At 46.6% G+C, this 22,421-nt stretch overlaps 1 protein-coding gene across 1 annotated transcript; it reads right to left on the bottom strand.

The window, feature by feature from the left end:
* Positions 1-1,502: 1,502 nt before the first annotated feature.
* LOC139545068 (leucine zipper putative tumor suppressor 3-like) lies at positions 1,503-10,822 on the bottom strand. Its single transcript, XM_071352448.1, has 8 exons — positions 10,517-10,822; positions 7,481-8,384; positions 6,609-7,052; positions 6,208-6,375; positions 5,917-6,045; positions 5,650-5,841; positions 5,241-5,471; positions 1,503-4,591 (listed from the first exon to the last, which is right to left on the bottom strand). Exons 2-8 carry the CDS (start codon positions 8,264-8,266, stop codon positions 3,677-3,679), a joined length of 2,865 nt encoding a protein of 954 aa, XP_071208549.1. The 5' UTR covers positions 8,267-8,384; positions 10,517-10,822; the 3' UTR covers positions 1,503-3,676.
* Positions 10,823-22,421: the final 11,599 nt, after the last annotated feature.

The following is a 22,421-nucleotide window of genomic DNA, read 5'->3' on the forward strand; positions in this document are numbered from 1 at the left end:
GGGTGAAGGCCCCAGGATCCAGCAGACAGAGCGGATTAGAGAAGGACAGCTCCAGTGTCATGAATCAAGAGACTTTACGCAAGATCATTAGAAAGATCCTAATCCTAATTTTCAGCTCGAAGTTCCCCAGCCATATTCTGGTCTCGGTAACAATCTTTGATCAGTTGCTGCAGCATCTGGCCACATACAAGGAACTTACAGTCATCAGCTTTCATCAAGAAAGCAAAGTTTTCAGAGGGGAGAAAGTCCTGGGTGCCATAGTGATCGCTGTGTATAAAGACATCTCAGCCCTGCTGGATGTAGGGCTATCACAGCTGGAGGCTCCCATCACTGACAGCCAGAGCACAGCTTGCACCATCAAGGCTGTGACGTCATCGCTGGCAAGAAACGTAGCCTCTCTGGCTAGCCAGGCGACAGCAGTCCAGAAAGGGAACGAGAGCACGATGGCTCGGGAGACCAGCTCCTGGTGCACTGGAGAAATTGCAGAGGGCACCAGTACAGAGCCAAATGACACCCATTAAGATGTTTCATATTTTATAGATACATACAGTTGAAGTCAGAAGTTTACATACACCTTAGCCAAATACATATAAACTCAGTTTTTCACAATTCCTGACATTTAATCCAAGTACAAATTCTGTGCCTTAGGTCAGTTAGGATCACCACTTTATTTTAAGAATGTGAAATGTCAGAATAATAGTAGAGATAATTATTTATTTATTTTTCTTCTGAATAATCTCAGACTGGCCAATAAAAATAAAAGATTAAGATGGGAAAAAAAGCACAGACACTGGACAAAGATATGGCTTTTTCTTTGCAACTCTGCCTAGAAGGCCAGCATCCCGGAGTCGCCTCTTCACTGTTGATGTTGAGACTGGTGTTTTGCGGGTACTATTTAATGAAGCTGCCAGTTGAGGACTTGTGATGTGTCTGTTTCTCAAACTAGACACTCTAATGTACTTGTCCTCTTGCTCAGTTGTGCACCGGGGCCTCCAACTCCTCTTTCTATTCTGGTTAGAGACAGTTTGCGCTGTTCTGTGAAGGGAGTAGTACACAGCGTTGTACGAGATCTTCAGTTTCTTGGCAATTTCTCGCATGGAATAGCCTTAATTTCTCATAACAATAATAGCATGACGAGTTTCAGAAGAGAGGTCTTCGTTTCTGGCCATTTTGAGCCTGTAATCGAACCCACCTATGTAGATATTCCATTAAAACTCAGCCTTTTCCAGCTACAATAGTCATTTACAACATTAACAATGTCTACACTGTATTTCTGATCAATTTGATGTTATTTTAATGGACAAAAAAAATTGCTTTTCTTTAAAAAACAAGGACATTTCTAAATGACCCCAAACTTTTGAATGGTAGTGTATATTGACTGATATATACCGGCTGATATATCACATCCATATTTATGTAAGTACTGTATATTTAAGAGAGAAGCATTTTATTTCCTTTGTATTGATATACAAATCCATTACAGACAAGCACCGGAGACTAAATAATGTTGATTTACTTGCATCTTTATTGATTCAGTTTGATTTAGCCAGGAAAGACTTTGTCAAGCCGTTACAGTAACATAAATATAAAAAAATGTAAATAACAATTCGCTCTCTAAAACAATATATTAATTACACTGATATCAACAACATTAAAAGTCAACAAACAATGGCTTTGGAGATGGTTGATGTGGTTGTAACATGTAGTAGAGTCATATAGCATTAATGTATACAGTAAAAAACATTAAAGAAAAGCTTGTAACACTCTGCCGATTCACAACAATAATAACGATGATAATAGTCACAATTAACTTTAAAAAAATATTCACACGTAGTGTCTTACTATCTTGGTATGCTGGAATAAACATGTCCACAATCTGTCTGACCTCCTCAGCAGGACATAGTGCAGTAGATCTGAACCATATCTAAGGAAGGCAATGTCTTTCTTTACCTGGCTCTCTAACTCTTTGAGCTGCATCCCACTTTGAAAACGTGCACCCAGCCTTGCTGATTTAAAAGGTCTGGACACAGTGCTCTCACTCGTCTATCTTTACATGTGAAGGCAGTTTCACCTCTGTCCTTTCTCTTTATGCTCACTATTGTCTCTTTCTCATCCCACTTTTGGTCATAAAAGCATTATCTGAAAGTATAAATAACAACAATATCAGAGTAAAGCCAGGGTGCTGCCATGTCTCTTTCCCAGACCATGGAATGAAGTCATTTTCAAGTCATTTTCTCTGCTGGTGGGGAGCCCTGACAAGCTCCCCAAAACATAGCGATACAACATATCCGCCGATATACTGTTTTACATCAGGGAAATGAAAAAATGTAATTTTTCCACACTGAATTCTCATAAATAGCCATCCAAAACGGTCTAATAACTATGCTTCAAATGTTGATTTCATACATTGTGACAATAATGACACATCATGAGAATGGCTGCAAGTGTACAGATATGCATTAGATTCCCTTTTCTTTCACACTATTTCTTGAATATCGGTTATCGTTGGAGTTATCGGACGATACCAATATAGTGTTAAAAGGCCACTATTGGCAGATAATATCAGTGAACCTATATAATCGGTTGGGCTCCAGCCCTGACACAACTTAATGCTGACCCCTTGTGTTCATCTTTAGGCACCGCAGACGGTTTGCAGTGTCTTAGAGCCAGGCTCTCCAATTACCCCACACTAAGAACCATTCAGAGTCAACTACCTTTAATCTCAAGCCATTTGAGGAAATTTTCTGAAATGGAACCAACCAACTACCAATGAACTTTACCGCTATTTTCCTCATTTCCTCATATTAAAAAACACTTGTGAGTCTTCATCCCCAATTTTAACCACTGTCTCCAAACCATCCCGTCACACACCTTCTGAGAGTAACATCACCCCAGAAATGCAAAAGACAAGCACATTCTCCAAAACATCACTCCTGATTATCATCTAAAATCTTCTTAAATATGATTTTGCTATCCCCCGACCTCATGTCTCATTACCATAGATATGCAATTTGGCAAACTACCCTCCAGGTTGGCACTAAACCTTCCAGAGGAATAACGTTATCAAACTACCCTCCAGGTTGGCACTAAACCTTCCAGAGGAATAACGTTATCAAACTACCCTCCAGGTTGGCACTAAACCTTCCAGAGGAATAACGTTATCAAACTACCCTCCAGGTTGGCACTAAACCTTCCAGAGGAATAACGTTATCAAACTACCCTCCAGGTTGGCACTAAACCTTCCAGAGGAATAACGTTATCAAACTACCCTCCAGGTTGGCACTAAACCTTCCAGAGGAATAACGTTATCAAACTACAATGTTATTGTCTTGAAACTTTTGGTGCCATCCTTGCTTCCCTGCTTCCCACCAAGACTTCCTGGATACTTTACATTAAAGGCAAAGAATTTCAATATTTAACCTAAACCATGTCAATGATAGTTTATATTGCATTCTACAGTGTAGCAGTTCAGCTTATGTTCTTTTGTACTTCTATGTTCTTTATAGTTTGTGTTCATAGTCTAAACTCTTTTGTATGGTTCTCTGCTGTTCAGTTTGCATTGGTTGTTTTCACTATATATTGTGCAGTTCTAACTGTGTTGTAGTTTAATCTGTCTTGTAGCCTATCCAATTGTGTAGTTTGTAATCAAGTTGATATTAAGTAAAATGGAGCCTCTCTAAATCTCAGTGGACTCTATCCTCTCTAGACGTGAGGGTCCGGCCCAGGGGGTGGGCAGCTGGAGGAGGGAAGGGGAACCTTTCACGTCCTCACAAGGTGGTGGGGAGAGGGTTAGGGCAATGGGAGCAGGGAGAGGGACTGAGGGCAGGGGAGGGAAAGTTGACAGGGTCGGTGGTGGGGGAGGGGAGCTGGAGGATGAGGGGGTGGGGGTGGGTTTGGACCCCAGCTGTCCCACCTGTTGCTCCAGAGCCTGGTTCTTCTGTAGAGTCTCCACATAGCTGACCTGAAGCTGTGCCTGATATTTCAGCACACGCTCCTTCTCGTCAATCCAGGTATGTCGTTCCTGGTCGAAACTAAGGGTCTGGCGCTCTCTCTGTTGACGTTCTAGACGTAAGGCCCCCTGGAGCTGATCCAGCTGCTCACGCAGGTTCCCTGATTCCACCTGGGCCTCTTGGCACTTAAGCTGGGCCTCCTGGTGGAAGTGGGCCTCCTGACACAAGTGGGCCCACTGATGAAGTCGAGGTTCCTTGCGCAGTTGGGCTTCCTGGTGGAGATGAGCCTCCTGATATAGATGGGCTTTCAGGCGCTGGTGGGCCTCCTGGCACTGCTGCATGTCACGCCACTGGGCCTCTTCACGCTGCTGCCTCTCTTGTCTCTGCACCTCTTGCCTCTGGGCTTTTGCCTCGTCACTCTGGAGGCTGAGCAGGGCATCTGAGGTGGGGGTGAGAGGGGTGGACGAGGGCTCTGGGGGGGTGCGGGGGCAGTAGAGAGCCCCCCAGGGTGGGAGTAGCCCCACAGCTCCTAGGGTTTGGGTTATGGCAGGATCAACCCCTCCGCCCATCTCCCACAGAGCTTGTTTAAGACCCAGCACCTCAGCCTCAAACACACCCAGCTTCTCCCTCAGGATAGACACCTGACAAAGGGAATGAGGAATAGTATGAGTCTGTCAATATGTGTGTGCATGGTTCAGTTTCACTTCCATCCCTAACTCTGAACGGACAGGATAACTCTACTGTAGTGTACACATTAGTGTCATCAGATAGGTGACTTACAGGTTTCTATGTGTATGGGTTGTTGGAATCAGCTAAACTTTGAACATTGAGATATTAAATAAATTATAGAGAAGAAGCCTTGAATAGAAAGAGTGGAAGAGAATGGGTTTTATGTCAGAAGTTAAGGGTTCTCTGTAGAAAGCCAGAAGGCTTTGGAATATGTTTGATGGAGGAGAGGAGAGCGACGTGTTGATATAGGGAAGACAGATGGATATCTGTGGATTAGGTGAAGGAGGGGTTAAGGTCAGGAGGTGAGGGGTGAGGTCAGTTCCCCTTAAGGGAGTAATCAGGGTTTAGTATCTGGTTACCTTCTTCCTGTTGGGCATAAACTGTAAGGATTGGAAAGAGGGCGTGTCTTAACTAGGATGTATATAACTGTGATGGAGAGAAATGTTTTGCTGTCTGATTACAGCTGTACAGCACCTTTGGGAAGAATGAAACTTGTTTAAAGCTTCTCTGGTGTCCGTGGGTTATTTACTGAAAAATAAGAACCTAACAGGGTGTAGGTACCTCGGTCAGCGTCCTCCTCAGCTCTCCCTGGCAGCGCTCCAGCTCCAGGCTCTTGGAGCTATATGAGTTCTTGAGGCCCAGCATGGCCTCCTCCCGGTCCCTAAGCTGGGCATTGGCCTCCTTCAGCTGGCCCCTGAGGGCCACCATCTCCCCCGCCCGCTGGGTCACCTCTGCCTGGCTCTCCCTCAGCTGCTGCTTCAGCAGGGAGATCTCCCCTGCCTTCTGACACACCTGGACCACACATATTAGGTCAGTGTTATGGGGAGGCTGTTCACACAGTCGCACACACACACACACACACACACACACACACACACACACACACACACACACACACACACACACACACACACACACACACACACATACAAACACACACAAACACACACAAACACACACACAAACACACCTCCCACTTGGTCTCATCCAGGCGTGGCAGTATGTCAGTCTGTTCCATCCTGAAGTGCAGACACTTCCTCTCCAGATCCTCTCTCTGGGCCAGCAGGGCAGCCATCTCCTCCTGCAGACGTCGCTTGTCCTGCGACAGATGGGTGATCTGGGCCTGCAGGGCATTCTGGGAGCGCTGGGCGCGACGGGTCACCTGCACACAGAGGAAGAGAGTATCAACATTTGGTAGACTGTTATTGGTTACCGCTGCTGTGGAATGTGTAGTCACCTGCTGCAGACGGGAGGCGTAGTTCTGCCCCAGCTCATCCATCTGTCTCTCCCACACACGCTGCTTCTCCTCAAACACCTGGACGATGGCGGCCTCGCTCTGCTCCAAGTTACGACGCATGTGCTGCACCTGGGAAAGGGGATGAGAGGGAGTAGAAAATAAAAAGAGGACAGAAGAGGAGGACAGGATTTTTGGGACTAACCCAAAGCAATGACAATTGCTACATTGATGAAATCTATGAAAATAAATCACGCATGAACATTGACCCCAAAATGATCTTTCAGCTCTCACCTCTTGCTGCTTCTCCCAGAGCCGGTTCTCCAGGTCTTGGATGACATCAGAGGAGGAAGGAGCGGGACGTTGGGGTGCTGGGGTGTCCCCCAGGTGGTTCAGCTGCTGATAGGACGAGGAGCTCTTTACTGAAGAGGAGCGGTCACTGTATGAGGCACTCAGCCCGTTCTGGAATAGTTGCATACATTTATATACAGTCCACTCCTGCTGTGGCTTTGGTATGATAGTGTACCAAACTGGATAGATGCAGATACCCAGAGAAAGTAAAACAAATGTACATGAATTGCTACTGGTGAGCTGCACTGCACTAAAAGGATGTTAGCACTCATCAGGAGTCGACTGCAGTTGCTTTCATTACGTTTACAAAATCCCATTTGCGGAGCAGCAAGCAATGCACCCACCTGGTAGCCTGGTTGCTCCAGCTTTTCCAAAGCCACTGCAGCTCCAGCTGTGGTCCCTAGTCTGTTGATATTGCTGGTAGAAGCACTGAGAGACCCCAGGGCCTCTTGAGGCCCATAGCCCAAACCAGAGCCTGCATACGTGGGCAGGCTGGTCAGGGAGTTCCTCCCCGAAACTGACATCCCTCCATGGACCCCTCCGTTACCCTTACCCCCTCCTGCTCCCTCTGCCAGGCATCTGCCCCTCCCTGGGCTGCCCTGGTCTAGGAGGAGGGCCTCTGGGACTGCCACTAGTTCTCCTCCCCCTGCTCCTCCTTCTCTCTGTCCCCCCCCACCCCTACCCTCACCTCCACTCCCACTGGTTGGGCCAAGGAGGTTCTGCATGGAATGAAAGCTCTTGGGAACCACTGGTTTGAAGGCAGAGGGACGAACCAGCCCCGAGTTGTTCTGAAGGGTTGAAGGCCAGGAAGAGGCAAAGAGAGAAAGGGAGATAGAGGGGGAGAAAACGGTTTGCGTAGAGGGATATGAGTAAAGACAGTTCTAAAGAAACTGGAAAGGAAACTGTTAGCATAACAACACATTAAAGCCTTTACATTACTGTCTTAAATCGGTAGACAATAGAAATCATTATCAAATACTATGCCAATAATTATTTGTAAGACCTTTTCACCATTCTATTTCATTAGCTGTTATAAGAAAATAAAGTCTTTATGTAACTGTGTAATTATGAAGTCATAATGTAACTGCAATGATATAATGATACAGCAGCGTTTATGTGTTGCTGTGATCTAATTGTGAGCTAACCCAATATGCCAATAAGCCACAGGACCCTATAGCTACACACATACAGTACTTGTTTGAGAAGAGGAACATACCTGCTCTAGTTTGCCAGAGACAGGCAGGATTTTGGGTGGGTTGTGGGTTAGAGGGTTGTTGTGATTGTCGGTTTTGTTCTCTCCAGTTTCTCTGTGTTGGTGGGGAGTCATCCCAGTACCACTGTCATTCCCCCCCAGTCCCACCACGTTACTGCATACATCCAGACTCACAAAACCTCCTTGTGTCTTTCTTTCGCACTCCACCCTGTCTCTTTCCCTCTCTACCTCAACCCTCTCCCGCTCTCCATCCCTCTCTACCCTCTCTCTTTCCCTTTCTCTCTCAACCCTCTCCCGCTCTCTCTCCCTCTCTACCCTGTCTCTATCCCTCTCTGCTCTCTCAGTTTCCCTCTCTCTCTCAGCCCTCTCCCTTTCTCTCTCCCACACTCTTTCTCTCTCCATCTCTTTGCTCTCCATTTCCCTCCTTCTACTCTTCCTCTCTCTCTCCCACTCCCTCTCCCTCCTTCCCGCTCCGTTCCCGCATCCCACCCATGGATCCTCCTGGTCACAGTTGGATGCCGTTGTAGTGGTATGGTCTGTGTCAGAGTCCGGTGGCCGGTCTGTTCCAGTCCCATTTCCAGTCCCGGTACCAATACTAACACTTCCTCTTTCGTCACTAGATGCGGTTCCCTCTGAGACTGTCTCTGGGGGGAGTCGTTCGGTCCTGCAGCTACGGTCAGCGGGGCAATGGCGAGACAGGCCCGGGGCGCGGGGCAGGGTGGTCCTAGTGCCCACTGATTTCATGGCAAACTCCTGCTCCCCTGCCACTCCGCTACCCACACTGCCCATGGCGAGGGGTCAGGGGTCAGGGGTGAGGAGTTAAGGGGGACAGAGAGTCACTCTGCCTCACACACTGGAAAGCAGTGTGGGTCATCATGGGTTAAAGAGGGAACCGGATGCACACACACTGAAGAGAGAGAGAGAGAGAGAGAGAGAGAGAGAGAGAGAGAGAGAGAGAGAGAGAGAGAGAGAGAGAGAGAGAGAGAGAGAGAGAGAGACAACAGCACAATTAGACCCAACCAAATCATGAGAAAACAAAAAGATAATTACTTGACACATTGGAAAGAATTAACAAAAAAAACAGCGCAAACTAGAATGCTATTTGGCCCTAAACAGAGAGTACACAGTGGCAGAATACCTGACCACTGTGACTGACCCAAACTTAAGGAAAGCTTTGACTATGTACAGACTCAGTGAGCATAGCCTTGCTATTGAGAAAGGCAGACATGGCTCTCAAGAGAAGACAGGCTATGTGCACACTGCCCACAAAATGAGGTGGAAACTGAGCTGCACTTCCTAACCTCCTGCCCAATGTATGACCATATTAGAGAGACATATTTCCCTCAGATTACACAGATCCACAAAGAATTTGAAAACAAATCCAATTTTGATAAACTCCCATATCTACTGGGAGAAATTCCACAGTGTGCCATCACAGCAGCAAGATTTGTGACCTGTTGCCACAAGAAAAGGGCAACCAGTGAAGAACAAACACCATTGTAAATACAACCCATATTTATGCTTATTTATTTTAACTTGTGTGCTTTAACCATTTGTACATTGTTACAACACTGTGTATATATAACATAACATTTGTAATGTCTTTATTGTTTTGAAACTTCTGTATGTGTAATGTTTACTGTTAATTTGTATTGTTTATTTCACTTTTGTATAATATCTACCTCACTTGCTTTGGCAATGTTAACACATGTTTCCCATGCCAATAAAGCCCCTTGAATTGAATTGAATTGAATTGAGAGAGAGAGAGAGAGAGAGAGAGAGAGAGAGAGAGAGAGAGAGAGAGAGAGAGAGAGAGAGAGAGAGAGAGAGAGAGAGAGAGAGAGAGAGAGAGAGAGAGACAGAGAAAGACAGAGAAAGACAGAGAAAGACAGAGAAACAGAAAGAGAGACAGAAAGAGAGACAGACAGAGAGACAGACAGAGAGAGAGAGAGAGAGAGAGAGAGAGAGAGAGACAGACCGAGAGAGAGAGAGACAGGGAGACAGAGAGAGAGACTGAGAGAGAGAGAGAGAGAGAGAGAGAGAGAGAGAGAGAGAGAGAGAGAGAGAGAGAGAAAGAAAGAAAGAAAGAGAGAGAAAGAGAGAGAGAAAGTAGTTAAACATGTTCTGTTCATAAGTACCCTCACACACAATGTTCATCCAGATGGAAGAAGAAGGCAGAGGCAGTAATATTTACACAATGAATGGAGTTGGATCATCTGAACAATTATACACAGTGAAATGCAGTGTAGCTCCAGTCAAATAGTGTTGTAGTATGCAACATCCAATTTTACAGTTACTATTACGGTAGTTTCTGAGTTTATAAGTTACTTATGGATGCAACACGTGTGTGTGCATGTGTGTGTATGTCTGTGTATAGGTCTACAGATGTTGACAGCTACATCAGGTAACAGCTGGCTACGATTGCACATCTCAATCTACTATGCATTCTAGATGGAGTGATTGCTGCAAAAGGAGGCAGGAGTACAGCCCTTCTCACTAACTCTCTCCTACTACATAATGTGTGTGTGTTGGCATACAGTACACTACCCTGGTGCCCTCAATGCCTTGATATGAGAGAGGAAGAGAGCGACAGAGAGAGAGAGAGAAAAAAAAGAGAGAGAGAAAGAAATAGAGAGAGAGAGAGAGAGAGAGAGAGAGAGAGAGAGAGAGAGAGTTGCTCTTGCCACAGGCATAATCCCCTCCCGTGTCAATGTGTTACAATATTTACTTCCAGCGGTGAGTTGTAGTAGCAGCCTAACACACTGTCTCTCTACTGATCTGATCTCTCCTCTCACTCCCGCCCTTCACGATTCTATCCAACTCTCTCACTCCTCCCCTCCATCCCAACGCGACTATATCAGCATTCAACTCGCACCAAGACTGAATCGACTGCGTACCCCGAAACACTCACGGTTATTAGATTGGAATTGTTATCCTTCTCAAACGGACATGTATTTATCATAGAGCGAGCCGCTTTGATGTAGCCTGGGATACCGTATCCCCCAGCAAACCCGTATGCCCTGTCTACAAGATACGTACTATTTGCAGCACCACAGTCGTTTGTCCGTTAGAAAACAACCATGGCCTCTTTCCGGTCGGTTATGGAGGACCCTAGGATGTGGTCAGTGGATGTTTTTTTCTCTCGATATTATCTATATTATCAACTTCAGCCACGATCGGTGTCGTACCGATGATGATGGAGGCAGCGGTGGATGCGACTATCAGCTGTAACCACACACAACTCAGACACGCCCCTCCTTGTGCACGGCAGAAACGCCACTTTTTACGCCACTCAACCATACATGAGCAAGGGCTATATGTAGGTCTACAGTAGTGGTGCGCAGGTCAGCTGTTCGTTCACCCGCACCCCGTCCGCAATTGATAATAACCCATCTGCAACTATACGTGACAAAGTGAAAATCGGAGGCCCGCACCCAAACCCGCTAATATAGAAAATGTGGTGTAGGCTGCAGTCAGAAATGGCAGAATGATTTTTTTGACAGTTTTTTGTTGTTGTGATTTAGATATGTATCTGCTTATAATTTATGACATTTTGATTGGGGTTTTGTTAGACAACTTGTCTATTATTAGATACACGCAGCTTCTCTTCTGTCAGTATACAGTATGTTGCCCTAGAAGACTAAATAAACCATTGAGCACCAGAAAAACATCATAAAGAGATAGAATGAATCTAATTGCCATCGCTGAAGTTTTTTTCTGTAATCTCTGCTTCTTTCACCGAGCAAAAACGCCCAGGGACCGGAGAGAAGATGCAATAGCCTAACAACAAAAAAAACGGGAACGATTTCCAAATGACATCAGTTTGACCGGTTCTAAGGATATATAAAGCTGTGAAACGACCTAACATGTTTCTGATAAGATTTCAGTTCTGCTTGGATGCATATTTATTGTAGTTGAAACACTATCAACCTTCAACTATGATGCTGATAAAGATAGCCCCTCTACAGAGGACCGCGCATTCGCATTCTCTCAAGATGCTGAAATAAAGAAATCGTATTTATCCTCTCCTGTTCCCGAGTAAAAAATAAAACACGAATATATTTTGATTAGATAAATATTCAACCCCATGAGCCAATACATGTTAGAATCACCTTTGACAGCATGTGCAGCTGTGAATCCTCTTTCTGGGTAAATCTCGAAGAGCTTTGCAATCCTGATCCTTGAAATTCTTCAAGCTCTGTCAAGTTGATTGTTGATCATTGCTAAACAGGCATTTTCAAGTCTTGCCATAGATTTTGAAGCTGATTTAAGTCAAGACTGTAACTAAACCATGTTGTCTTGGTAAGTCACTCCAGAGTACACTGAGTGTAGAAAACATTATAAACACCTGCTCTTTCCATGACATAGACTGACCAGGTGAATCCAGGTGAAAGCTATGATTCCTTATCAATGTAACTTGTTAAATCCACTTCAATCAGTATAGACGAAGGGGAGGAGACAGATTAAATAAGTTTCAAGCCTTGAGACAATTGAGACACGGGTTGTGTATGTGTGCTATTCAAAGGGTGAATGGGAAAAACAAAACATGTAAGTGCCTTTGAATGGGGAATGGTAGTAGGTGCCAGTGTCACGACTTCCGCCGAAGTCGGTGCCTCTCCTTGTTCGGGCGACGCTCGGCGGTCGGCGTCGCCGGGCTACTAGCCATCGCCGATCCACTGTTCTTTTTCCTTTGGTTTTGTCTTTGTTTTCACACACCTGTTTTCCATTTCACATTATTGGTTCCTGTATTTAAACCCTCTGTTTTCCTCATGGGTTTGTGCGGGATAATTTTATTGTTCAGTTAGGTTTTGTGTATGGCTGGTTTATTTCGACGGGTGCTGTGTTCACCCGTGTGTTATCGTTACCGTCTTATTTTTGTCAAGTGTAATTGTTACCTTGTGCCTTATTGAGTAAAGTACGTTGCTCACTCATTCTGGTCTCCTGCACCTGACTTCATGCACCAGCTACACTGACCTTCTGACAGAATCCCGCACCACTATATATGGAGTCAGCAGGAGCAGACAACCCCGGTGTTGGGGTCGATGAGCGCGTCCAGCAACAGGAGGATATGATACAACATCTCGGCATCACCATGGATCGCGTCCTGCTGAATCTGGAACTCTGGGAGAGAAGAGGAGGTCCTCCAGCGCCTCCAACAGTACCACCAAGGACACCTCTACTCACCCCTCCTTCACCCAGTCCCAGCGGGATTCAACTCGCGCTCCCGAGGGAGTATGATGGGACGGCTGCTGGATGCCAGGGGTTCCTACTCCACCCGGCTCCTTCGGGGCATGAGAGCGTGTCTGCCCTCGTCTCCTGCCTCTCAGGCAAAGCCCTGGAGTGGGCCAACGCCGTATGGAGTGAGGGAGACGCGGCGGTGGACAATTACACAGAGTTCGCCCGCCGCTTTCGGGTGAACGTCTGTTCCACCTGAGGCAGGGGACGAGGAGCGGGCAGGATTTTGCCTTGGACTTCCGGAACCTGGCCGCCAGCGTGGGATGGAACGACAGGGCCCTGATCGATCACTACCGGTGCAGTCTGCACGAGGACGTCCGTTGGGAGTTGGCCTGCCGAGACACCACCCTCACATTGGACCAGCTGGTGGACCTCTCCATCCGGCTGGACAACCTGCTGACTGCCGTGGACGTCCAGATTGGGGCCTGTCAGTTCCATCCCCCAGCACCTCCGCTCCAACGCCCATGGAGCTGGGAGGTGCTGCACTTAGGGCGACCGGAGGAGGGGCCATCCCATGCACTATCTGGGGCCGCAGAGGGCACACTGCTGGTCAGTGCTGGAGGGGTTCCTCAGGGAGTCGAGGCAGCAGGCAGGGCACTATTGTGCCCCCCCTTGTGAGTCGGCACCAGGCTCACCCAGAGCCCCCTGTTGCTCACATGTATGTGTTTGTTTCATTTCCTGAGTTTTCCCGGCATTCCCAGCATAAGGCACTAGTAGATTCAGGTGCAGCTGGGAATTTTATTGATTGTTCATTTGCTCATAGTTTAGGGATTCCCTTTGTTCCTGTGGATATACCTTTCCCTGTGCACGCCCTAGATAGTCAACCATTAGGGTCAGGGCTGATTAGGGAGGCCACCGCTCCACTTGACATGGTTACGCAGGAGGATCATGAGGAGAGAATCAGTCTCTTACTTATTGATTCTCCTGCGTTTCCCGTGGTGCTGGGCTTACCCTGGTTGGCCTGTCATGACCCCACTATTTCGTGGCAACAGAGGGCTCTCAAGGGGTGGTCACGAGAGTGCTCAGGGAGGTGTGGGGGTTTCCATTGGTGCGACTACGGTGGAAAGTCCAGACCAGGTCTCCACCGTGCGCATCCCCTCAGAATATGCCGATTTGGCTCTCGCTACTGTAAGAAGAGGGCGACTAAATTACCACCTCATCGACGGGGTGATTGTGCGATAAATCTCCTGGTAGACGCAGCCCTTCCCAGGAGTCACGTGTATCCTCTGTCACAGGAGGAGACGGCAGCTATGGAAACATATGTCTCTGAATCCGGGGGGCAGGGATACATTCGGCCCTCCACTTCACCTGCTTCCTCAAGTTTATTTTTTGTGAAGAAGAAGGATGGGGGTCTGCGCCCGTGTATTGACTACCGAGGGATAAATCACATCACTGTGAGGTATAGCTACCCACTGCCTCTCATCGCCAGTGAGATCGAGTCAATGCACGAAGCACGCTTCTTCACAAAGTTTGATCTCAGGAGCGCTTACAACCTGGTGCGTATCCGGGAGGGGGACGAGTAGAAGATGGCATTTAGTACCACCTCAGGGCACAATGAGTACCTCGTCATGCCGTACGGGTTGATGAATGCTCCATCAGTCTTCCAGGCCTTTGTTGACGAGATTTTCCGGGACCTGCACGGGCAGGGTGTAGTGGTGTATATTGATGACATTCTGATATACCCCGCTTCACGCGCGAGCATGTGTCCCGGGTGCGCAAGGTGCTTGGTTGACTGTTGGAGCATGACCTGTACGTCAAGGCTGAGAAATGTCTGTTCTTCCAACAGTCCGTCTCCTTCTTAGGGTACCGCATTTCCATGTCAGGGGTGGAGATGGAGAGTGACCGCATTTCAGTCGTGCCTAATTGGCCAACTCCCACCACGGTAAAGGGGGTGCAGCAGTTTCTAGGGTTTGCCAACTGCTTTATCCGGGGGTTTGGTCAGGTAGCAGCTCCCATTACCTCACTACTGAAGGGAGGACCGGTGCGGCTGCAGTGGTCGGCTGAGGCGGACAGGGCTCTTGGTCACCTGAAGGCTCTGTTTACCTCGGCTCCCGTGCTGGCTCATCCGGATCCCTCTTTGGCATTCATAGTTGAGGTGGACGCGTCCGAGGCTGGGATAGGAGCCGTGCTCTCTCAGCACTCGTGCACGCCACCAAAGGACCGGGAGCTGTTGGCTGTTGTCAAGGCTCTGAAGGCGTGGAGACATTGGTTTGAGGGGGCTAAACACCCTTTTCTCATCTGGACTGACCACCACAATCTGGAGTACATCCGGGTGGCGAGGTGACTGAACCCTCGCTAGGCAAGGTGGGATATGTTCTTTACCCGTTTTGTTTTCACCCTCTCCTACAGACCAGGTTCCCAGAACGCTCAGGCAGACGCACTATCCCGGATGTATGACACAGAGGAGCAGTCCCTGGAATACACTTCCATACTTCTGGCCTCTTGCCTGGTGGCACCGGTGGTATGGGAGCTGGACGCGGACATCGAGCGGGCGTTACACACAGAGCCCACTCCGCCCCAGTGTCCAGCTGGGCGCCTGTACGTTCCGTCAACTGTCCGCGACCGTTTGATCTATTGGGCCCATACGTCACCCTCCTCTGGTCATCCTGGCATCGGGCGAACGGTGCGTTGCCTTAGTAGGAAGTACGGGTGGCCCACTTTGGCCAAGGGCATGAGGGTTTGTTTCCTCCTGCTCGGTGTGCGCCCAGTGCAAGGCTGCCAGGCACCTGCCCAGAGGGAAATTACAACCCCTACCTGTTCCACAATTGCCGTGGTCGCACCTGTCGGTGAACTTCCTGACGGATCTTCCTCCCTCACAGGGCAACACCACGATCCTGGTCATTGTGGATCGGTTTTCTAAGTCCTGCCGTCTCTTCCCTTTGCCCGGTCTCCCTACGGCCCTACAGACTGCGGAGGCCCTGTTCACTCATGTCTTCCGGCACTACGGGGTGCCTGAGGACATAGTCTCTGAACGAGGTCCCCATTTCACGTCCAGGGTCTGGAGAGCGTTTATGGAACGTCTGGGTGTCTCGGTCAGCCTCACCTCGGGTTTTCACCCCGAGATTAACGGGCAGGTGGAGAGAGTTAACCAGGATGTGGGTAGGTTTCTGCAGTCATATTGCCAGGACCGGCCGGGGGAGTGGGCGGCGTTCATCCCCTGGGCAGAGATGGCCCAAAACTTACTCCGCCACTCCTCCACTAACCTCTCGCCTTTCCAGTGCATACTGGGTTATCAGCCGGTTCTGGCACCGTGGCATCAGAGCCAGATCGAAGCTCCTGCGGTGGACGAATGGTTCAAGTGCTCGGAGGAGACCTGGGACGCCGCCCATGTGCACCTACAACAGGCGGAAAAAAGAGGGCGCTGACCGCCACCGCAGCGTCGCCCCGGTGTTCGCACCGGGGGACCGGGTCTGGCTCTCTACCCGAAACCTGCCCCTCCGCCTGCCCTGCCGGAAGCTGGGTCCCGGGTTTGTGGGGCCATTTAAAGTCCTGAGGAGTCTGAACGAGGTATGTTACAGATTACAGCTTCCCCCCATGTGTCTCTCCTCAGGCCGGTGGTGGCTGGTCCACTCCAGGAAGCTGAGGTGTGGGAGGTTCCGTATGCATTTCGTCCATACTGGACTCGAGGCGTCGTGCGAGGGGCCTTCAGTACCTCGTGGACTGGGAGGGGTACGGTCTGGAGGAGAGATGCTGGGTGCCGGTGGAGGACGTGTTGGACCCTGCGATGCTGAGGGAGTTCCACCGTCTCCATCCGGATTGCCCTGCACCTCGTCCTCCGGGTCGTCCCCTCGGCGCTCGGCGTCGCCGGTCTACCAGCCATCGCCGATCCACGGTTATTTTTCCTTTGGTTTTGTCTTTGTTTTCACACACCTGTTTTCCATTTCACATTATTGGTTCCTGTATTTAAACCCTCTGTTTTATTTGCGGGATAATTTTATTGTTCAGTTAGGTTTTTGTGTATGGCTGGTTTATTTCGACGGGTGCTGTGTTCACCCGTGCGTCATCGTTACCGTCTTATTTTTATCAAGTGTAATTGTTACCTTGTGCCTTATTGAGTAAAGTACATTGCTCACTCATTCTGCTCTCCTGCGCCTGACTTCATGCACCAGCTACACTGACCTTCTGACAGCCAGGTGCACCGGTTTGTGTCAAGAATTGCAATGCAGTGGGGTTTTTCACACTCGTTTCCCATGTGTATCGAGAATGGTCCACCACCCTAAGGACATCCAGCCAACTTGACACAACTGTGCAAAGCATTGGAGTCAACATTGCTGTGGAATGCTTTCGACACCTTGTAGTCCATGCCCAGACGAATTGAGGCTGTTCTGAAGTCAAAAGGGGGAGTGCAACTCAAGATTAGGAAGGTAAAGTTTTGTACACTCAGTGTATATTTGGCCTTGCGTTTTAGGCTATTCCCCTGCTGAAAGGCGGATTTGTTTCCAAGTGTCTATTGAAAAGTTGCCACATTTTTGCGAGTTTTACTTTAGTGCCTTATTGCAAACAGGATGCATTTTTAAGAATATTTTCTGTTCAACCTTTCTTTTCATCCGTCATTTAGGTTGGTATTGTTGAGTAACTACAATGTTGTTGATCCATCCTCAGTTTTCTCCTCAGTTTTCTCCTATCACAACCAGTTAACTCTGCAACTGGTTTAAAATCCCCATTGGCCTCATAGTGAAATCACTGAGCTGTTTCCTTCCTCTCCGTTAACTGAGTTTGGAAGGACGCCTATATCTTTGTAGTGACTGGGTGTATTGATCAGGGGATGGAACCGGTTCAGGGAATTTTGGGACACTGTAAAGTCCATGGAGAATAAGAGCACCTCCTCCCAGCTGCCCACTGCACTAAGGCTAGGAAACACTATCACCACCGATAAATCTACAATAATCGACCATTTCAATAAGCATTTTTCTACGGCTGGCCATGCTTTCTACCTACCTACCCCTTCCAACAGCTCAGCACCCCCTGCAGCAACTTGCCCAACTTGCCCTTTGTTTCTCCTTCACCCAAATCCAGACAGCTGATGTTCTGAAAGAGCTGAAAAATCTGGATCCGTACAAATCAGCTGGGCTAGACAATCTGGACCCTCTCTTTCTAAAATTATCCGCTGAAATTGTTGCAACCCCTATTACTAGCCTGTTCAACCACTTTTTCATATCGTCTGAGATGGCCAAAGATTGGAAAGCTGCCGCGGTCATCCCTCTCTTCAAAGGGGGAGACACTCTAGACCCAAACTGTTATAAACCTATATCCATCCTGCCCTGCCTTTCTAAGGTCTTCAAAAGCCAAGTTAAAACTTTATAAGGCAAGGGGCAGTATTCAGAAGTTTGGATGACTGAGGTGCCCAAAGTAAACTGTGTGTTACTCAGGCCCAGAAGCTAGGATATGCATGGTACTATTGGATAGGACCCAGATTTCAGTTCCTATGGCTACCACTAGATGTCAAAAGTCTTTAGAAATTGTTAAATGTTTATGTTTTTTTAAATGAAGAAGTATTCGTATTCTTTCTAAGTGTCACTCAGAAGGACTCTTGTCTTTTGGTGCGCGTGAATGAGTGCTCCTCGTTCTTTTTCTCCGGTATTGAAAACAGTTTATTCCGTCTTAAATTGTATAGATTATTTACATATTAGGGTACCTGAGGTTGGATTAGAAACGTTGTTTGAAATGTTTGGACCAAGTTTACAAGTAACTTTTTACATTCCTTTGTAGGCATGTTGGGCGAGTTGGAACATGTGTATTTCTGAATCAAACGCACCAAATAAACAGACCTTTTGGGGATATAAAGAAGGACGTTATCGAACAAAACGACCATTCATTGTGTAACTGTGACCTTTGGGATTGCAAAAAAATGAAGATCTTCAAAAGTAAGCGATTTATTTTATCGCTATTTCTGACTTTCGTGATGCATCTGCTTGTTTGGAAAATGTTTGTGACGCGCTCCGGTGAGGGCGCACACTTGGTTATTTATCTCCGGTATTGAATATACTATTTTCCGTCTGAACTTTTATAGTTTATTTACATATTAGGCTACCTGAGGATTGATTAGAAACGTTGTTTGACATTTTTGGACCAAGTTCATTGGTAACGTTTGGGATTAATTTTGTATGCATTTTGAACGAGGGTAAAAAAGGTGGATTGTTCAATGAAGCGCGCCAAATAAACATACTTTTTTGGGATATAAAGAAGGACTTCATCGAACAAAAGGACCATTTGTTATGTAACTGGGACGCTTGTGATTGCAACCAGATGTAGATCTTTAAAGGTAAGGGATTTATTTTATCGCTATTTCTGACTTTCGCGATGCATCTGCTTGGTTGGAAAATGTTTTTAATGCTTTTGTATACGGGGCGCTGTCCTCAGATAATCGCATGGTGTGCTTTCGCCGTAAAGCCTTTTTGAAATCTGACAAAGCGGCTGGATTAACAAGAAGGTAAGCTTTTAAATGATGTATGACACTTGTATTTTCATGAATATTTAATATTACAATTTCTGTCATTTGAATTTGGCGCTCTGCAATTTCACCGGATGTTGTCGAGGTGGGTCGCTTGAGGCACGCCTAGCCCAAAGTTAACAAACAGATCACCGACCATTTCGAATCCCACCGTACCGTCTCCACTATGCCGTACCGTACCGTCTCCACTATGCAATCTGGTTTCCGAGCTGGTCATGGGTGCACCTCAGCCACGCTCAAGGTCCTAAACGATATCATATTCGCCATCGATAAAAGACAGTACTGTGCAGCCGTCTTCATCGACATGGCCAAGCCTTTCAACTCTGTCAATCTCCACATTCTTATTGGCAGCCTCAATAGCCTTGGTTTCTCAAATGACTGCCTCGCCTGATTCACCAACAACTTCTCAGATAGAGTTCAGTGTGTCAAATCGGAGGGCCTGTTTTCCGGACCTGTGGTAGTATCTATGGGGGTACCACAGGGTTCAATTCTCAGGCCGACTCGTTTCTCTGTGTATATTAATGATGTCGCTCTTGCTGCTGGTGATTCTCTGATCCACCTCTATGCAGACGACACCATTCTGTATACTTCTGGCCCTTATTTGAACACTGTGTTAACTAACCTCCAGACGAGCTTCAATGCCATACAACTATCCTTCCGTGGCCTCCAACTGCTCTTAAATGCAAGTAAAACTAAATGCATGCTCTTCAACTGATCGCTGCCCGCACCTGCCCGCCTGTCCAGCATCACTACTCTGGACGGTTCTGACTTAGAATATGTGGACAACCTCAAATACCTAGGTGTCTGGTTAGACTGTAAACTCTCCTTCCAGACTCACATTAAGCATCTCCAATCCAAAATTAAATCTAGAATCGGCTTCCTATTTCACAACCAAGATTCCTTTACTCATGCTGCCAAACATACCCTCATAAAACTGACTATCCTATCAATCTTTGACTTCGGCGATGCCATTTACAAAATAGCCTCCAACGCTCTACTCAGCAAACTGGATGTAGTCTATCACAGTGCCATCCGTTTTGTCACCAAAGCCCCATATCCTACCTACCACTGCAACCTGTATGCTCTTGTTGGCTGGCCCTCACTACATATTCGTCGCCAAACCCACTGGCTCCAGGTCATCTATAAGTCTTTGCTAGGTAAAGCCCCACCTTATCCCAGCTCACTGGTCACCATAGCAACACCCACCCATAGCACACGCTCCAGCAGGTATATTTCACTGGTCATCCCCAAAGCCAAAACTTCCTTTGGCCGCCTTTCCTTCCAGTTCTCTGCTGCCAATGACTGGAACGAATTGCAAAAATCACTGAAGCTGGAGTCTTATATCTCCCTCTCTAACTTTAAGCATCAGCTGTCAGAGCAGCTTACTGATCACTGTACCTGTACATAGCCAATCTGTAAATAGCACAACCAACTACGTCATCCCCAAATTGTTATTTATCCTCTTGCTCTTTTGCACCCCAGTATCTCTACTTGCACATCATCATCTGCACATCTATCACTGCGGTGTTAATGCTAAATTGTCATTATTTCGCCTCTATGGCCTATTTATTGCCTTACCTCCCTACTCTTCTACATTTGCACACACTGTACATTGATTTTTCTATTGTGTTATTGACTGTACGTTTGTTTATGTGTATCTCTGTGTTGTTGTTTGTGTCGCACTGCTTTGCTTTATCTTGGCCAGGTCGCAGTTGTGAAAGATAAATTGTTGTCAACTGGCCTACCTGGTTAAATAAAGGTGAAATAACATTTCAAAAATTAAATAAATAGACATCTGGAGCATTAGCATCTGTGGGTTCAATTACAGGCTCAAAATGGCCAGAAACAAAGACCTTTCTTCTGAAACTCGTCAGTCTATTCTTGTTCTGAGAAATGAAGGCTATTCCATGCGAGAAATTGCCAAGAAACTGAAGATCTCGTACAACTCTGTGTACTACTCCCTTAACAGAACAGTGCAAACTGTCTCTAACCAGAATAGAAAGAGGAGTTGGAGGCCCCGGTGCACAACTGAGCAAGAGGACAAGTACATTAGAGTGTCTAGTTTGAGAAACAGACACCTCACAAGTCCTCAACTGGCAGCTTCATTAAATAATACCCGCAAATCACCAGTCTCAATGTCAACAGTGAAGAGGCGACTCCGGGATGCAGGCCTTCTAGGCAGAGTTGCAAAGAAAAAGCCATATCTCTGTCCAGTGTCTGTGTTCTTTTGCCCATCTTAATCTTTTATTTTTATTGGCCAGTCTGAGATATGGCTGATATATGTATGGAGAAAAAAGTACATTATTTTCTCTAGGAATGTAGTGAAGTGAAAGTAAAATATAAATAGTCAAGTAAAGTACAGATATCCAAAAACACGACTTAAGTAGTTCTTTAAAGCATTTTTACTTAATAAGTCCTTTACACCACTGTCCATGATCAATTTGATTTGACATTCAATATCCCTATTGGGCTTATTAGGGACTATCAGTAAAGTACACAATATACATGGGACAATAGTAAAAAATGTCAATAGCTTCAAATATCAATGACTTAAAAACCTCAAACCAACATTTTAGAAATTAATTTACAAATATTGAAATCATTAAATGGGACAACTGAAAGATCTGCAACATGAAAATATAAATGTAAATTATTGACGGTCCCTAACTAGCCCCAAAGATAGGCTATCCAATGTCAAACCAACTTTGCCACAGTGGCACACCAGCTGCTGAAGCTAATTGGCGAAAGAAGTTGGCTTGCTTGCTAGCTAGTCTAGGCGACTTCAAGACACAAGACCTGGTTACACTGTTTCACGTTATCTAGAAGGGTGAATGACTGTAACTTTGTACTGTTTTGGTAGAGTGAATGTACACACACACAATAGACGACCACAACTCTTGTTTGGCTTCAGTCATGGCTACTGCATTTCTTAATGACCAAGCTGAAAAACAAGGCAAAATCAGAAAGTTCAGCCACTCTTTAAAATGTATGAACCCAGAACTTAATCCAGCAGTTTACCAATTACGGATTGATTTAGTTTTAGGTTAACCAAGATTAGCAATGATTCAATTCAAACAAGAACATGTTTGTTATATCTCTCTTTCATTTTAGCAGATGCTCTTATCCAGAGCAATTAGGTTTAAGTGCCTTGCTCAAGGGCACATTGACAGAGTTTTCACATAGTTAGCTCGGGGATTCAAACCAGCAACATTTCAGTTACTGGCCCAACGGTCTTAAGTGCTACCTCTTTCAAATCCA

This window comes from Salvelinus alpinus, chromosome 19 (genome assembly GCF_045679555.1).
Source record: "Salvelinus alpinus chromosome 19, SLU_Salpinus.1, whole genome shotgun sequence".
NCBI lineage: Eukaryota > Metazoa > Chordata > Actinopteri > Salmoniformes > Salmonidae > Salvelinus > Salvelinus alpinus.